General features: G+C 45.7%; 1 protein-coding gene across 13 annotated transcripts in view; it reads right to left on the bottom strand.

Moving 5' to 3' along the window:
- The window catches only part of ZC3H18 (zinc finger CCCH-type containing 18), a 61,935-nt gene that overhangs the window by 6,973 nt on the left and 39,267 nt on the right, over positions 1–15,695 (bottom strand). For 5 of the 13 annotated variants that reach the window (XM_042852086.2, XM_042852085.2, XM_042852087.2 and 2 more), the window contains exons 10-15: positions 10,411–10,611; positions 8,977–9,102; positions 6,525–6,626; positions 4,647–4,790; positions 3,193–3,345; positions 618–772 (exon numbers count right to left, since the gene is read on the bottom strand). In XM_042852086.2, coding sequence (XP_042708020.2) covers positions 618–772; positions 3,193–3,345; positions 4,647–4,790; positions 6,525–6,626; positions 8,977–9,102; positions 10,411–10,611 — 881 coding nt within the window. The remainder of the gene's footprint in view (positions 1–617; positions 773–3,192; positions 3,346–4,646; positions 4,791–6,524; positions 6,627–8,976; positions 9,103–10,410; positions 10,612–15,695) is intronic. The other 8 variants (XM_042852089.2, XM_065567326.1, XM_065567327.1 and 5 more) reach the window with 3 other exon arrangements.

The following is a 15,695-nucleotide window of genomic DNA, read 5'->3' as shown; positions in this document are numbered from 1 at the left end:
ATCTTGCCCTGCCTTTTAAAAAAAGGCTCAAAGGATGGAAGGCGCTGCAGGGACCCATTCTGGTTAGCAAAGCCGACGGCGCCCAGATTAAAACCGGTAGGAAGCCAGAATTCCCCAGGGGAGAATAGTTAACATATCAGCAGACAAGGAATGAGAAGCTCTTGCATCAGACTGTGATGGGGTCTCGAACGAGCAAATGGGGAGTTTGAGAGGAAACAACAGTCCCCCAGGAAGAGAGAGCTGCACTGGCTCGTCATCTCAGGAGGGTGAGAGTGAAAACAGGATGGGCAACGGCAGGATGATGGGGGAGCGTGCACCAAAGCACACACAGGGTTCGTGAGGAAGGGAAGACCCCTTCTCAGACAGGTAGCCGAGCAGACATGGACAACGGCACAGAAATGATGCATACGTATTCCCGTTCAAGCTCGTCACCTCTGCCTTCTCAGCACTCGTCCAGGGTGAAGCCTTTGGACTCTCCCAGTCTATATCAAACCAGAGTTGCTCCCCACACTTTTATCTACCTCCGTGTAATGGGTTCCATGCTGTTTGCCTATCACCAAGTGAGCTCTCTGCAGATCTTGCCCCACCCCGTTCCCTCATTCTCAGGATACCTCTACCTTTCTTCTGCTGGGCTGGGGTCAGGGATCGGGAACTGGCTGAGGACACTGGACTGGCCAGGTCAGCGTACATGTCTTCTGAGTCCGCACTGCGTATGGAACTGCTACTGGAGGAGGCACTAGAGACAGAGGAGACACTGCTCACGCTCAGGGACCTGGAAAACAGACACACACACACACTCACAATCTCTGGCAGCGGAGAACACCGCGAGGCTGTCTAGAATTCACACATGCGCCTTCTCCCTAACTCCCACACCACACCGGAGGAGCCGTCACAAGGGCTGCAAAGGGGAGTGGTACTCATGACGAGATGAGAAGGTTGTCTGCATCTCCTGAGGCAGGGATGACATCACCCCCTCAAATGTGTTGTCAGATGCAAGACGACAAAAACCTTCAATGTAATCTTATACTCAGAGACAGTTATACAGCTTATTCATCCATCGATATCAATAAAGCAAGAACTAGGGTGAGCCCTGGACTACACGTTTCAGTGATACTGTTCAGGTCAAGAGTTTCCCCATATCATTCATGCTGCCTGATATACAAGTTGCCTGATACTTATTTACCAAGGAAGCTTTAAAAGACATGGATTCTCCAAGCCAGGGGTTCAAGAACTACATCCCAGAGGACACCAAGTTCCCTTTTTGAAGCACCACAAGACCACAGAGATGGGAAGAACAGCACAGGGGAGGTGGTATTGCTGAGGGGAAGTTGGCCCACAAGATGGATGCTGTGTGATGACATGTTCCGCACAATTAAAATGCTGGAGAACTACTACTGTATTTTTTTTGATGCAGACTTTGTACTTTGCACTGGCCCAGATAAAGATAAGATAGATCAAAGGTTTGGTGTTAGGGACTATCACAGGGAAATTCAGGGGAGGGCACCAGGGCTGCCCAGAGGATTCAGGGGACCTGGGACAAAGCAATTTCGGGGGCCCCTTCTATAAAAAAAAGTTGCAATACTAAAGAATACTATATTCTTGTAGGGGCCCCAGCGGTGCCCAGGTCCTGGGACAAATTGCCCCACTTGCCCCTCTCCCGTCCCCCTGGGTGGCCATGGAGGGCACATCACTTTAAAACAAATCACAAGCTCACAACTCAACAGTACCATGACAGAAGTGAGCTGTTAGAGGCGGCAGTGATGACCTGGTAACCCAGGAACCCAGGGATAGAATTTCATCTCCAAAGGAGGGTGTGGCTACAGAATTGTGTCAGCAGTCTGCTTTCATTCAGTACATTATTTCCTATGTTCAAAAAGTGCTTTGGTCCTGGAGTATCAGTGGGCAGAGTGCTCTGACCGTGACATGCACACAGTTTTCACACTGCTGGGTAAAGCAGCACGGTAGTAAATATTAAGCCAGCTCTGTTTATGTTTCAGCAGGAATACCAGCACTCACTGTCCATCTCTGCCTTCACACCCTATCTGGGCTGTCTACAGGAAGCGGCACGAGGCAGGGATCTTACTTGCAAATACCTGTAAAGCAGCAGGCTCATCATTTGGTGCTGTGTAAGTAAGTAGACATTTGAAATCCTAAACATAAACTTTACCGTGGGTTGAGTTAAAAAGAGAGCACCTGAGAGGCAGACTCACCCCTAGCCTCTCACATCAGCCTCTGGAGGGTCTAATGAATCAAACATTTAATAAACATGCTTAAATTCCTGGGGGGAAAAAATGTAGCCATTCAACCTTGTGGCTCTGCAGTGTACAGAGGTGTGAATCGGCTCTGATTTGAATCACATTCTGTTCCATTCTATAAAGGTTCACACACCACACCCATCATACTACCCAAGGGCTTAAGAAGTTTAGATAGAAAAAAAAATGGTGCAGCTGCTTACAGGGTTTCAGAAAGACTCTTGTGTATGAACAGGCTTCACAAGTTAATCTAAATATGCTTTTGAAGGGGATTCATTTCAGGACTATCAGAATTTGTTAGTCACTGGGCTTTGTAGGGAGCGAACAGACACAGCACTCCCCTTCGCTTCAAAGAATTGAATGGTGTCTTGGGGTGAAATGCGTAACGGGAACCATTCTTGCAACCTTATTTGCCATTCACAGCGCAAACCACCACCACTAGACAGATCTATTAGATGTTTTCTGATCAAGCAGTGTTGACATGCCCAGGCATCAACCCTAAAGAGATCCAACAGTGAGATTTAGAGAAAAGTTTAGAACAGCAGCATTGTGTAACATGAATGCCTATTACCTTAGAAAAAGAAACACCCTGGAATTTTTATTTACAACAGCAAGGTAAATGTTCAATTAAGATTTGAAAACAGGGAGAGAAGAGGCTTCAGCCCCACGGTAGAGTGAAAATGGATAATTCAGGGCACATTGACGATAATTTCATTCTTTCCTAGAATAAGCAACATGGCAGCTGTTAACATTGTTTTCATTTTTCAAAATTTAAGACTCATTTATATACTCCGAGCACATGAATCTACATTGCAGGCAACCACCTTACAAGCAGGTGCATGCAGCGCAAGGAAAACCCCTCAAACGTGTCAAGTACAACACTTACACATAATCGGAGTCTGTCAACCTTGATGATAAAGTGTGAAACACAGTGCTTTACCTGGATTTTCTGGACCCAGATGGGGAGGGGGAAACTGAGGCAGACGTTGATCGGGAATGAGATCTGGAGAGAGACCGAGACAAGGACCTAGATCGGGAACTGGAGCCGCTATAGCTGCTGGCACTGCCACTGATGCTGCCACTTATAGTCCGCCTGCAACACAGATCAAAAGACCCCATTCTCATCTGATTCGACTCAGCAATAAAGCAGGGCTGCTTTTTGTGCATTGGATCAATGGTGAGCAAGAGGCTTCCAATGCAGTTATTTGCAAACATTGACTGACAGTAGATCATACAGCAGAGAACTCTGTTTTGTCAATCAGATTTCCCTGTCCTGGCCACACATCCCCACTTCTGAACAGCAGATATTTCGTGAAAGACTGAATGATGCTGGTTAGAGCCGGACCCAGAACAGCACCTCTGTCCTGTCCTATCGCATCAGTAGCGAATGTTTCCTAAAAACAAAGGTGTAAAGTGCACAAGATTGTGGGGCTGGCTTGTAGCGTGAACTCTAGAAATATCAAACTCATCTCTCATTACTTAAAGTTTGGGGTGATGAGCTAAATGGAACCGATCTTCTAAATTATCACATTAGGGACAGTTTATTTCCTTTTCCTTCTGCGAACACTGACACCCATAACAGTCACGTAAGGGATCACGCAGTGTCTAACGACTCCTAAGAGTAACCGGGTCCAATAACCCACTTTTCTAAGGGGAGAGGAATCCTAGCAACCAATCGTCAGGTTTAGAGACAGAAGTAACTCAACCCTTCCAGTACTGTTCTCGTGTCACTATTGAGGAACAAGGGGAACAGCTCCATTCAAAGCTAAGAATTGCCCGGGAAGCTTGTAATTGAAAGGAAAATAGAATTAGGGCATAGGACTTTATTTTTATTGATTTAAAACACCAGGATCTAAGAAAACTATTGTTTGCCCTCAAAGGACACATCGATTTTGCTAGGTCTGAGGAAAGTTCCACATTTTTGAAGTCACATTTTCTTCTGGGTTGGCGCAGTAGAAATCTTCTCTTGAAGCTATTAAGCATCTGGTGCAGGCCAATACCCAACTCCGCAGCCCTGAGTCCTTCCCTCCCTTTACTTCATTATGGAACATGACCCTCTAGATTCAACATAGGTCTGAGCTTCTGTTGCTTCCTCAATGGCTGAACTAACCAATCAGCTGCTCTACAATGTGTGTTTTCCCTATGAGAGTTTCCTGTTGGTGCGATTCAAGGATTCCACCTGCTGCCCTCATTCAACAGGTCTCGAGAGAGATCAGCCTGGGTTTTTTATTGCACACAAGTAATACGTTCTGCTCCTTTTCCGATTCCCCTGCTATCCCAGGGAACAGATTTCTCCTTTAAGTCAGAGTGAGTTCTTGGTTAATTCCTCAATTAGCAATTACCCGGCTCTTCATTTGTACGCATGATCAAATCCCTCTGCCCAGGTTCTCCTACCTCCTGGGTGGAGTCCTCGTTTGACGTTCCTTCCTTCTTGCCTCTCGATTATCCACTGGTTTGGCTGGCTCTGGTGCAGCTGTTGCAACTTTAGTCAATGGTGGTGGGACTGGAAGGGCAGCTACTTTCTTCACAGACTTCTCACTGCAAAGTTACAATGGAGTTTTGATACTCTCGCGTATGATCAAACACCACGGGCATGTAACACGGGGATTTTCAGAAGCAACATATTTCCCACTACTGAAACATTATACAATTCCTGTTACTATGGCCTTTTGGAAAAGTCAACGTAGACCATATTTCACAGAAATATTCTGACACTACAAAGCCCCTTAACGAGGGCAGTTTATTGCATTCTAATATGAAAGATTTTTTAAAGAGATCAACTATTATATAAACAGTGTTATGGTGACAACCTACTCCAGCCGTTTACAGTCCACAAGTTCCCCTTGGAATTAGTTACTTATGATACGCAGATATCTGAAACAAACATCTCCTTACAAGTTTTGGGTCAGACTTTAAAGTTAGACACACAGAACTAACTTGGGTGCAAATAACTGATTCACTTACCTGTAGTGGACGTTTGCATGCGAAGGTTGGTGCAAATGCATGCATCCATTTGTGCATGCCTCATTTTGAAACTCTGACCCTAGACTTTTAGTCTTGCATTTTACAGCGGGCAGTGGTATATTACCACAAAAAATAGTATATTTGTGCGTTGCCTTTAAGCTTTTATACTGACCATACCAAATAGGAAAGGGGTCATTTCAGCACATTTCCAGCATTACTCTTCTTCAGACCCATAATCACTTACATAATAGTTGATTATGGTCCAGCATTCACTCTGATAGTGATGTCACACCTATTATTAACCGGGGTGGAGCGGGCTGGCTGCAAAGGCTGTTAGTTTCCCTTTTTGCTACCTATTTCCTATTCTTATTTTATAACCTGCAGAACACAAATATTAAATATGTGCCATGTTCCACAGGGAAAAGAAAAGGTGCCATTTTAGGCAGCTGGAGGGTTGCAATGCTGTTCAGCAGAAGATGCAATATTACCAGGGACCCAATCCATAGAAGGCACGTCATGGGCTCAGGAAAGTGAGTAAATACTGAATTAGAAATGGGCTGAAGTGGTCATGTGCCCTGCTGGAGCATTCAGCCCGACCTCCAAGTTGTAACTTTTGGAAAAATTTCCATGTCACCTTTAAAAACAATGACCTTAGTATACAGCAGAGAAACATTCCCCAGGATAACCACGTGTACTATGTTAGTGTGACAGAAGTGTGTGAAATCTGAAATATAGGCCTATTAAAAAAAGAGCACAAGGGGTGACATAAGCTACTAAACAAATATTTAAGTTTACATATCTATTGTGCTTGTGTTAATTCACGCTCAACATTGCAAAACAGACACACCTTAATTGTATACAGCTATATTTCCTCTCGCTAGTTTAATGATATGTAAAATACACACTAGCTTTAGTCACATGCTTTGTATCATGGAAACCTTTCTACAAGAGTGTCATTCAGATTTCGCAAAAAGAACAGGAGTACTTGTGGCACCTTAGAGACTGTACACACCCATTTTACAAATCAGTGTGTGTACCTATGTACCATTTACATATACCCATATGCGTAGCTTGTGTACATGAACTATTAATACAGTTGAGGGACTGCCATTTTTGCAACTCTACCCCTATGAGATAATTAAGAGAACACAATTAATCAAAGACTTAAACACAAGTGTCAATCGGTACAAACAACATTCTGTATTGACATTTTTCAGTAGGGTGGTTGATCAGAAAGATCAGAATCATATCCCGGGACCCCTTAAGGCTTTCCTACACCATCTCTTCCAAGTAGACAAGAAGTCTTACCCTTTTCCAGCAGGTGGTGCAGGCTCCCCTTTAGCTTTCACAAGCGCTTTGTGTGGAGATGGTGTTGGGGAAGGAGAAGGGGAAGAGGAGAAGGATCGCGACCTGGACAGTTTAAAAAAAAAAAAAAAAAGAAAAAAAAAAACAACAGATGAGCTCTGGGAGGAAGAGAAGGGGTACATCATTCAACTCAGTCCCTGGGATCGCAGAAAGGTTCTCTCACTTGTGGTCTCCAGGCCTTTCAGGTGTGTGGAGTGCCCTCTTCTTATTTGTACCTTCTCCGTCCGTGGGTTAGGCGGCTGTATTGCACTGGCTACTTCTAGTGGGACTAAACTTGTTCTCTTAGTGTCATACCTGCCCTCCGCTCTAGATGCCAATATGGGAGATAGGAATTCTGAGGGAAAACTGGATGTTAGCCAGAAAGTGACTAGCTCTAAGCTATTCCATATTAATGTTTGGGTCCAAGCCCTCTATACTCCATTACAGGCTTCAGGTCCACAGGCAGGTACACCAAATGGTTTTTTATTAAGAGAGAAACTAGAGACTAGATCATGCTTGCAAGTGTGAATTCTATTTCAAGTCCTACGTATTCCTGCTCTGGCCCAGACACTCCAAATGCAATCTACAGTCACTTAGATAGGAGCAAAAAGACTTTGGGAAAAAATGGGATGGATCAAGCACTTGCAATTTCCTGAAATGTTAGGGGAACAATCAAGCAGAGTATATCAAAGCCAAGAGAGCCAAGGGCAGAAGTTATTTCCTGGACTGGCACTGACAGAGTCAAGTGACTTGCTGGTCCCATGGGGTGCTATAACTGACAATGATTGCAGCTGAGAAATGAGTCACCTTACTACCAGGATTGAAAGTCTCTTGCAGCCTAACACTTCCCAGGGCCAGAAGACTAGTTTGTTTACACAACTTTTTCTTCAGATACCAAATGATCTTGGGAATATAGCTGGGAGTTTCATCACTTCCTCGCGCAGTAGCTAGCAGCAGCCACGCTAAATGCGTCAGACTGATTGGTACCATACATGATGGCAGTGTTCTGCAACAAACAGAGGGTGAAGCACAGGGGAGGAAAGTGTACAGTCAATTCCCCTTTCCTCCCGTTCTCCTATAAGTGCTTGCGTCTATAGAGCAATTCCTTAATTGGGCGAAGAAGCTGGCTCAAATAACATACTGCACACTTGTATTTTCAGTTCACTCCACTCTGAGGTTACATACGATTTCAACCCTAAAGACGTGCCCAGGATGGGAGCAATTCCTCCTACTATTTTCATTCCTGATTTGGGGAACTATCCTCGCCTTCGCTCAGTTTAGGCGAGTGGCAAACTAATAAATATGCCGGCATTCTAACAGCACTAAGGCACAGAAGTGTCATTTCAAAATATCAAAACATCTTTAAGACAAAGTTGCACAGGCTGGTTCCTGTCAAAGACATTAATTCCTCCTCTTTAAAGGGAAATTCCAGTGCAGGATGAAAGAGAATAATAATAATAATACCACCACCTAGCTCTGATATAGCACTTTTTATCAGTAGATCTCAATGCATTTCACAGTCTTTAATGTATTCCTCCTCATAACACCCCTGTAAAGAGCTAATCATTGAAAAACTCAGGGGCGTGATTTTCTAAGCCAGGCATATGCAACTGCACAATTACCACCACTGGACCGGAAAACCAGATATTTGCATGCACAAATGTACTGACAGACATAACTGGCCATCTGAGTGCACAAATACCTAATCACAGATGCAACCCCAGCAACTGTGTGTGTGCACTATGGGTGTACAGTTGCAAACCCACAGTGCAGAAGAGGCAGGCTTTTAAACAGCAAATAAAAAAAATAGTACCCTTATATGATGCAGAGTAGGGTTAAATCAGCTTCTCTATTTAAAAACAGTGGGGGGGAAACAGATTTTAAAAATGGTTTATTGTCACCATCACATAAAAAGTTGGTTCATTTAAACAGTAACTAAACCAACTAACATTAAAAAGTTATAGCGGAATCTAGTTAACAACTTTGCAAGACTTTCATTTCCATGTCTTTTAAACAGTGGAAATGATTCTTTCAGACCTACTGTGTATGAAGGGGAGGTATAGAAAGGATCAGTGGGAAAGAAGCAACAAACAGCAGCGTCCGCAGAGAGAACGCCAGGCCCATCCACTGAATGGAGCTATTTGGTGAGAAAATTTTAAACACTGTTTTGAAATACAGGCAGCACATGTCTGTAATTATTCCAGTATTTTAGTTCCCAGTAATATCTTTATATTCTGATCTTGCTGTTTAAGATCATCATTGGTTTGACCATTTTTGTTTCAGATACTGGTTTTGTATCTGCTTTTAATACCTGAGTAACACAAAGAAAAGATTTTAAAACTAAGCACCCTATTTATTGATTTTGGAGAGTAGAGGAAAGTTGCAGCTGTTGCATTAGAAGCCAGAGAAACAGTACCTGGATCTGCTGCCTGAGAAAGAACTGTGTCTGGAAGAGTGACTAGAGTAGGAGCTGTAGGAAGAGGATCTGGAACGAGACCGTGAAGAACCAGAACCAGAATAGGAGGATGAGCGAGAAGACGACCTGGAAGAAAAAGAACAACAACTCATTTTGGGGAAAACACATTTCTCATTTTCAGTGCTTAGTTTCAGGGACTCTCCTGAACATCATTCAAACCTCCCATCCCCATCTTCAAGACCAATCCAGGGGCATATTACCCTATAGATCTATAATCTCTCTCCCTGCACCCCACACCCCTCGTTTCCTCCTTCGATGGAGAGAGCTCTCTTGCCACCACCACACCAGCCATCTGGAACAGGCTGACCACCTTCCTCTGCCTGCGTGACTCTCCATCCCTTTTTGGGAAAAGGCAGCTCAGAATCCAGCTCTTCGATATGGTCTTCAACCATGTCACCACCAGCTTGTTCCCCGGTGGGCCAGGATGGCCTGACCACTGTTGATCTGAGTGGGGGGAGGAATCCAGAGAACGCAGCAGTTCTTAAGACAAAGGTATGTTGGGATTTATCTTACCAGCGTTTTATCCCCGTTTCAGACCCAAATCGTACTGGTTTGGCGTGCTTTGTGTATCTCAAGGGCGCCTGAGGTCCTTTTTCTTTTTGGGAACCCAAAGTTCAGTCTTTAAAGGGAGGCAGGCTCAAGCCTGTGCCCAAACTCTCCCTGATTCAGTACCTGCTTTCTATGGGGCTGTTCTGTCCTCTACGGCTCTGTTCGACCCTGCTCCTGGGCTCCACAGTCTCCATGCTCCCAGCTTTTACCAGACTCTCCTTCAGCCGTGCGAGCACGCCCTTCCTATCGCCAACCCTCCCGCTGCTACCCCTGGAGTGAGCTAGGTCTGATTTATACGGGCCACAGACCTCACCCCCCAGGAACCTTTGCAAGGATTAGTGATTAGAGCCAGCTGAACCTCATTCAAGTTCTAATTTCCTGGGGTAGTCCACTACCTACAGCTGCTTCTTGGAAGACTTCCTCTTGCTCCCAATGACAGTTCACTGTCGCAACCCACTAAGCTGTAACTAGGGCGACCAGATGTCCCGATTTTATAGGGACAGTCCCGATTTTGGGGTCTCTCTTATATAGGCTCCTATTACCCCCCACCCCCTGTTCTGTCCGGTCACCCTAGCTGTAACCCATGTGTCCCACACCAGCATTTACAATTACCAGTGCTCCAAGCCTCTTCTGTTACCACCTGCTTGTACCCCATTCCTACTGCTATACAGGTCTAGGACGGTACATGGGAATATTACATTGTGCTCTAACAGACCAGCAAGACTCGTAAGTGCCTGTTGAAATGGACAGGTAATCATATCACAGGGCTAATCCAAGGGAGGCTCACGTGTTAGCTCTCCCTCCGTCTCCCCTGCTTCCATTTACCTGGAAGAGCCAGAGGCAGATGCCGACGACGCAGAGGTTTTCCGGCGTCTGCGCGCACGGCTGGGAGAGGCAGACATTCCAAGTTTCTTCTTAGGTGACTTGGATCGGCGCCAGGGGTCCTTCCATTCATCTGCTCTCTTGGACTGAGAGCCGGGGGTTGTAGTTGTCTCCTTTTCCTTCTTTGGTGGCTCAGGCTGACGGCTGGAAAATACACATGTTTTTAACTACCTGGGATTCTCCCGCATGTATAAATATCTTCCAAGTGGTAATACAACGTAAAACTTGATGGCAGGGGAGACATTCATTTCTCATGTTCATCTGTTTCACGGCTGCAGCCCCAGGCTCAGTCCGACAGGACTTTTGTACAGCAATTACACAGAACGCGGCTCATTTAGGACAGGTATGCAGAGCAGTATTAGGCTTTTGTTCCATCCCTCCATATAGCATTACTGTCCATTTCCAATGCCACTCTTTGATATACGCTATTTAATTCAAGGTGAGTGGTGGACATGGTGATAAACCATGACTTGACCTAGGTTTTCACACTGCGTCCATCACCATAGCTGAGCATCTGACCGTGACCCTCTGCATTTATTCCTGAGACTTTGCTGACCACTGCCGGGCCTGTTATTTGTATTTTGATAGCCCTGGCTGGTTGCCATTTTGTTAGGTCTAGTACAGATGCATAATATGAGTCAGTTCTTGCCCCAAAGAGCTTACAATCTAAACCAACAAATCAGAGGACAGAAGGAAGGAGGCATTATCCTCTTTTTACGGATGGGAAATAGAGGCACAAAGGGCATGGCTACGCTGCAATTAAAATCCTGCAGCTGGCCCGTGCCGGCTGCCTTGGGCTGACGGAGCTCAGGCTACAGGGCTGTTTAATTGCAGTGTAGACGTCCGGGCTCAGGCAGGAGCCCAGGCTCTAGGACCTACGAGGTGGGAGGGTCCCAGAGTTCTGGCTGCAGCCCGAATGGAACTAAACAGTCCCGCAGTCCGAGTCGGCTGGCATGGGCCAGCCGTGGCTGTCTAACTGCAGTGTAGACATACCTAAAGTGACTTGCCCCAGGTGAAGTCCGTTGGCCCAGTTGTCTCCCAGGTGGCCTGGGGAGATAGCAAGGTGATGCTGGTTGTGTGTAATCTCTGGTGGAAGATCTACCAGGTCATAACTAAATTTAGTCTACCGAGAATCTTATTTTAAACTGTCCAAGGACTGCTATGTCTCAGAGGCCAAGGTGCCAAGATTACCGAAGATCTCAACTCAAGGGTGTTTCACCCTTCTACAGCAGTCTAACCCCCACTCTCAAGAGCTTTTTGAAAGAAACCGCCCACCGAATTCTCAAAAGACACAAAGTCACTGACTCCAGGTTCTGCTTCATCAGAGTCAGCACAGCCGCCACACTACACACTGAGCATGAGCTTGGACTGAGTACGCCCAGGAAAGCATAACCTATTGCCTAGATTGATACAGTGCTTTCTCCCTGCTTACACTTCCTGGAGAGGGTTTTGCCTAGGAAAAAAATAAATCACAACAGGAAGCCTGGTTTCTGCGTATGCTTCAGTTATTGACTCAGCAGTGAGCATACAACCAGGCGAATGCCAAGGGGGAAATGATGCTTCTGTGAGGGCATTTCCATGGCTAGTCTTTCCTCAAGAGACACCTGCTTACTCAACATATAGCAACACCCGGCAAACTGGTTCAATTCTCTACCATCAACTAGTCGTGGCTCTGGTCCAGTTAATATCCTGCAGGGATATCTGACAGCCAGCATTCAAAACTGTGCTAACGGGCTACAAAAACTCTTACCAGACTATGGACACACCTGTTTCTCAGGTCTACTTCAGCCCACGCTTGTTCAACAGCTACATCTCAACTACCAACCCGGCCTTTCCTTAAATGGAAGCCGTTCCTGTTATTGAGGCTGGTAGCCCATGTGACCTACCCTGCTGTGTTTTCAAGTGGATTTACATACATGCAAGACGCCATGTAGGCAGTGAAGAGAAATAAAAGAAGCCAGCTCTTAGCTGCTTCAAGAGGGTTTCTGACTCATCTCAGACTGCTGCTGGCACGTGATGTGAAGAAAGATGGTCACAGCAGGGAAAGACTCCAGGTGCAGTGACTGGTGAATGGAGAGAAAGCAATCAGAGACAGGGTAGCTTGCACGGGATTTTAGACATATTTGATCTAAGCTTCAGAGTGTCTTGCAGCTTTATGCCTCACAGGGCACAGAGATACCACACGGAACGGGAACTACATGTCTGCTTGCAATAAAGTAGTCAGCATGAACCTTGACCATGCACTCTGATAGTAACGCCTCTCTCCAGGATACCACCTGCAGAAGGTGCTCTGTGTCTATGAACTAGCTCTGTATCCTAAACATGGGGACATTCATGTGTTCACTCCTGACACAACCAGCATGGCAATGCTGCTGTTCCACTATCAAAAGACTTTCATGATTAGGAGGTTTGTTCCGCTCCACTGGAAATCTGTGGGCTAACTATTAATGCTCGGTCTTGCTGCTTTGCTGCTGGGGATAGGGTGAAAGACAATGGAGGATGGCTCATACGTCTCATTAAGCCATAATTCAGTTAACCAATTTATCAACCTGTGGATTCCTTCAGATTAGCCCTATTCAAAATGAAAAGCGCCTGGAAAGCGGAATGTACTTCATTTGCACGTACAGAGCATGGAGCTTAATGCCGTAAAGGAGCTCCTCTACAGCATCTTCGGTTTGTAGTACTTAATAAAACAGGATTTATTCATCAATATCAACGTTCCAAAAAATCTATTCTCCCCCTACCGAAGTGAGGCTCCCGCTGAGGCGGAAGGCAGAGGCTGCTTAGAAGCACACAGCCAAGTGCCAGGACAACAACTCCGTTGAAGAAGTCTGTCCAACTGATGCTGCACCAGGTTATTAAGGAACCAGAACATAATTAACTGAATTGGAATTTGGCCAGGACGTACGAGGACAAACCCTTCTTTTGCAAAAAAGTGTTCTGAAATCTGGAGTGACCGCAAGTAGCGAGGGCCGCAATTTTCTACCTGATCCGAAATATGAAACCTCTAAGTAAAGAAGCACCCTGGGAAGCCTCAATGTACAGACGAGAAGGCCCCCTCATTCTTTTTGAGTAAGGAATTGACTTCTGGTAGATTGTTATCAGGCACTCCAACCAATGTAAGAGTGCTTATACAAGGCGGCTGCTCAAATTTAACGGCATCAATTTCTAAACGGAGTTAAATTAGGACAGCTGTCCAGGGAAGACAAGGCCTGAGAAACAGGTGAACCTAAATCAGACAAGGTGGGGGAAATAATATCTTTTTTTTGGTGGTGAGCGACAAGCTTTCGAGCGTACATAGAGCTCGTCTTCGAGTCTTGGCCCTGGTCTATAGTGCCAACTTAGGTGGGTCTAACTACATCGCTCGGGGCTAGCCTACATTTACAGTGCTGCAGGGACGCAGCTGCCTTGCTGTAGCGTAGAGTGAAGATGCGATCTACACCAATGGGAGACGTTCTCTTGTTGGCGTAGGGACACCACCTCCCTGAGAGGTGGTAGCTGTGTTGACGGGAAAAGCCCTCCCATGGACATAGCACTTTCTACACCAGGGGTTAGGTTGCCATAACTACATCGCTCAGGGTGTGGATTTTCCATGCCCCTGAGCGAGGTAGTTATATTGACATAAGTTGGTAGCGTAAACCAAGCCTCGGGGGTGATATGGTGTTTGTGTCTTATCATTTTTCAGTCCGAGTTCAATTGAGTGCATAGTGATTGTCTGGTTTCACCCACTTAGTTGCTATTGGGGCATTTAGTGCATTGGATGAGGTACACCACAAGTTGGGATAGGTATGTGCAGGACTCACAGATCTTGAAAGGTGTTCTGTGTGTGTGTGTGTGTGTGTGTGTGTGTGTGTGTGTGTGTGTGTGTGTGTGTGTGTGTGTGTGTGTGTTGATCACTGTAGCAGTGGAGATATGCCTGCAGGTTTTGCAGCTGTTGTTCTGGCAGTGTCTGGTGGTACTTTGAGTTGGTGTGTCCTGGTCTGGGGAGCTTGCTTGTGATGATGAGCTTGGAGAGGTTGGGGGCTTGTTTGAAGGCCAGAAGAGGGGGCTAAGGGAAGATTTCTTTCAGGATGGGGTCTTCATCGAGTATGGGTTGAAGTAGTTTGATGATAGCCCGTATGGGTTCCAGTGTGTGTGGGTGGGGGGTAGGTGACAACTACAGGTGTGCGGCTGGAGGAGGTTTTATTTCTGAATTGAAGCACGTTCTCTTGGGATATTTGGGTGGCCTGTTGCATGCTGCGATCAACTTCTCTGGTGGAGTGTCCCTGTTTGGTGAAGGCGGTTTTGAGTGTGTTAAGGTGTATCTCGGACTTTCTCCTTGGAGTGCCTGGCTGTAGATAACCGATTTCTTGGTGTGTTTAGGGTAGTTACTGGATCTACGAAAGCAGATGTGGTGATCATGGGTTTCTTGTATGTAGTTGTCTGTAGAGTTCCATCGTTGAAGTGGATCGCGATATTCAGGAAGTTGGTGCTGGTGTGGCGGTGTTCCAGAGAGAGTTGAATGGAGGGGTGGTGGTCGTTGAATCTGTGGTGGGAATCTATGAGGGAGTTTAGGTCGTTGGTCCAGAGGATGAAAAGATCATTGACATCTCTCAGGTATATCATTGGTTTTGTGGAGCATTTGTGAACCTAAGTAGCAGTCAGAGTCATCTGTTTGGAGTTCACCGCCCAACTGCATCCAGAGAGCTAAATAACAATAGGGAACAATCCTGCACTGTCTGGAGGATGGACTAGAACCAGATGTCTTAATAGGTCTTTCCCATCTCTAATTTCAACTAATCCCTAAAGTGAGTAGATGTCAGTTGTAGAAACCGGAAGAGACATTAATTTGGCATTTCAAATTGTGGTGATCAAGAAAAGGAATCGGGCCGAGCTTGTCTTTGCCAGGGAAAGAACAAGGAATAAAGCGAACTATGCTGGAAATGCAGTCGTGCTGTAGATCACCACTGCACACAGCTTAATCTGCAGCTATCGAACAATCCACTGCTAGGACTTTGTCATTTCATCCATGAGGAAATTAAAAGAGGAAGTCTGACCTCATGCCCCAAGTTCTCCTCCCAGTGTATTTAGAAATGCTTATAGTAATTTGCATAGTCTATGTCCAGGAAAATAACCTTAGAGAAAGTGCTTCCTTCCCCTCCCCCACACATGACATCAGTCTACCACAGGTAATGCAATCTTATCACACAATACCGAGTGATGTCAATGCAGCTTCAAGGCTATTGTTC

This window comes from Chrysemys picta, chromosome 14 (genome assembly GCF_011386835.1).
Source record: "Chrysemys picta bellii isolate R12L10 chromosome 14, ASM1138683v2, whole genome shotgun sequence".
Lineage (NCBI taxonomy): Eukaryota > Metazoa > Chordata > Testudines > Emydidae > Chrysemys > Chrysemys picta.
The sequence above is the reverse complement of the archived record's forward strand: the minus strand, read 5'-3'. Positions and strand labels throughout refer to the sequence as shown.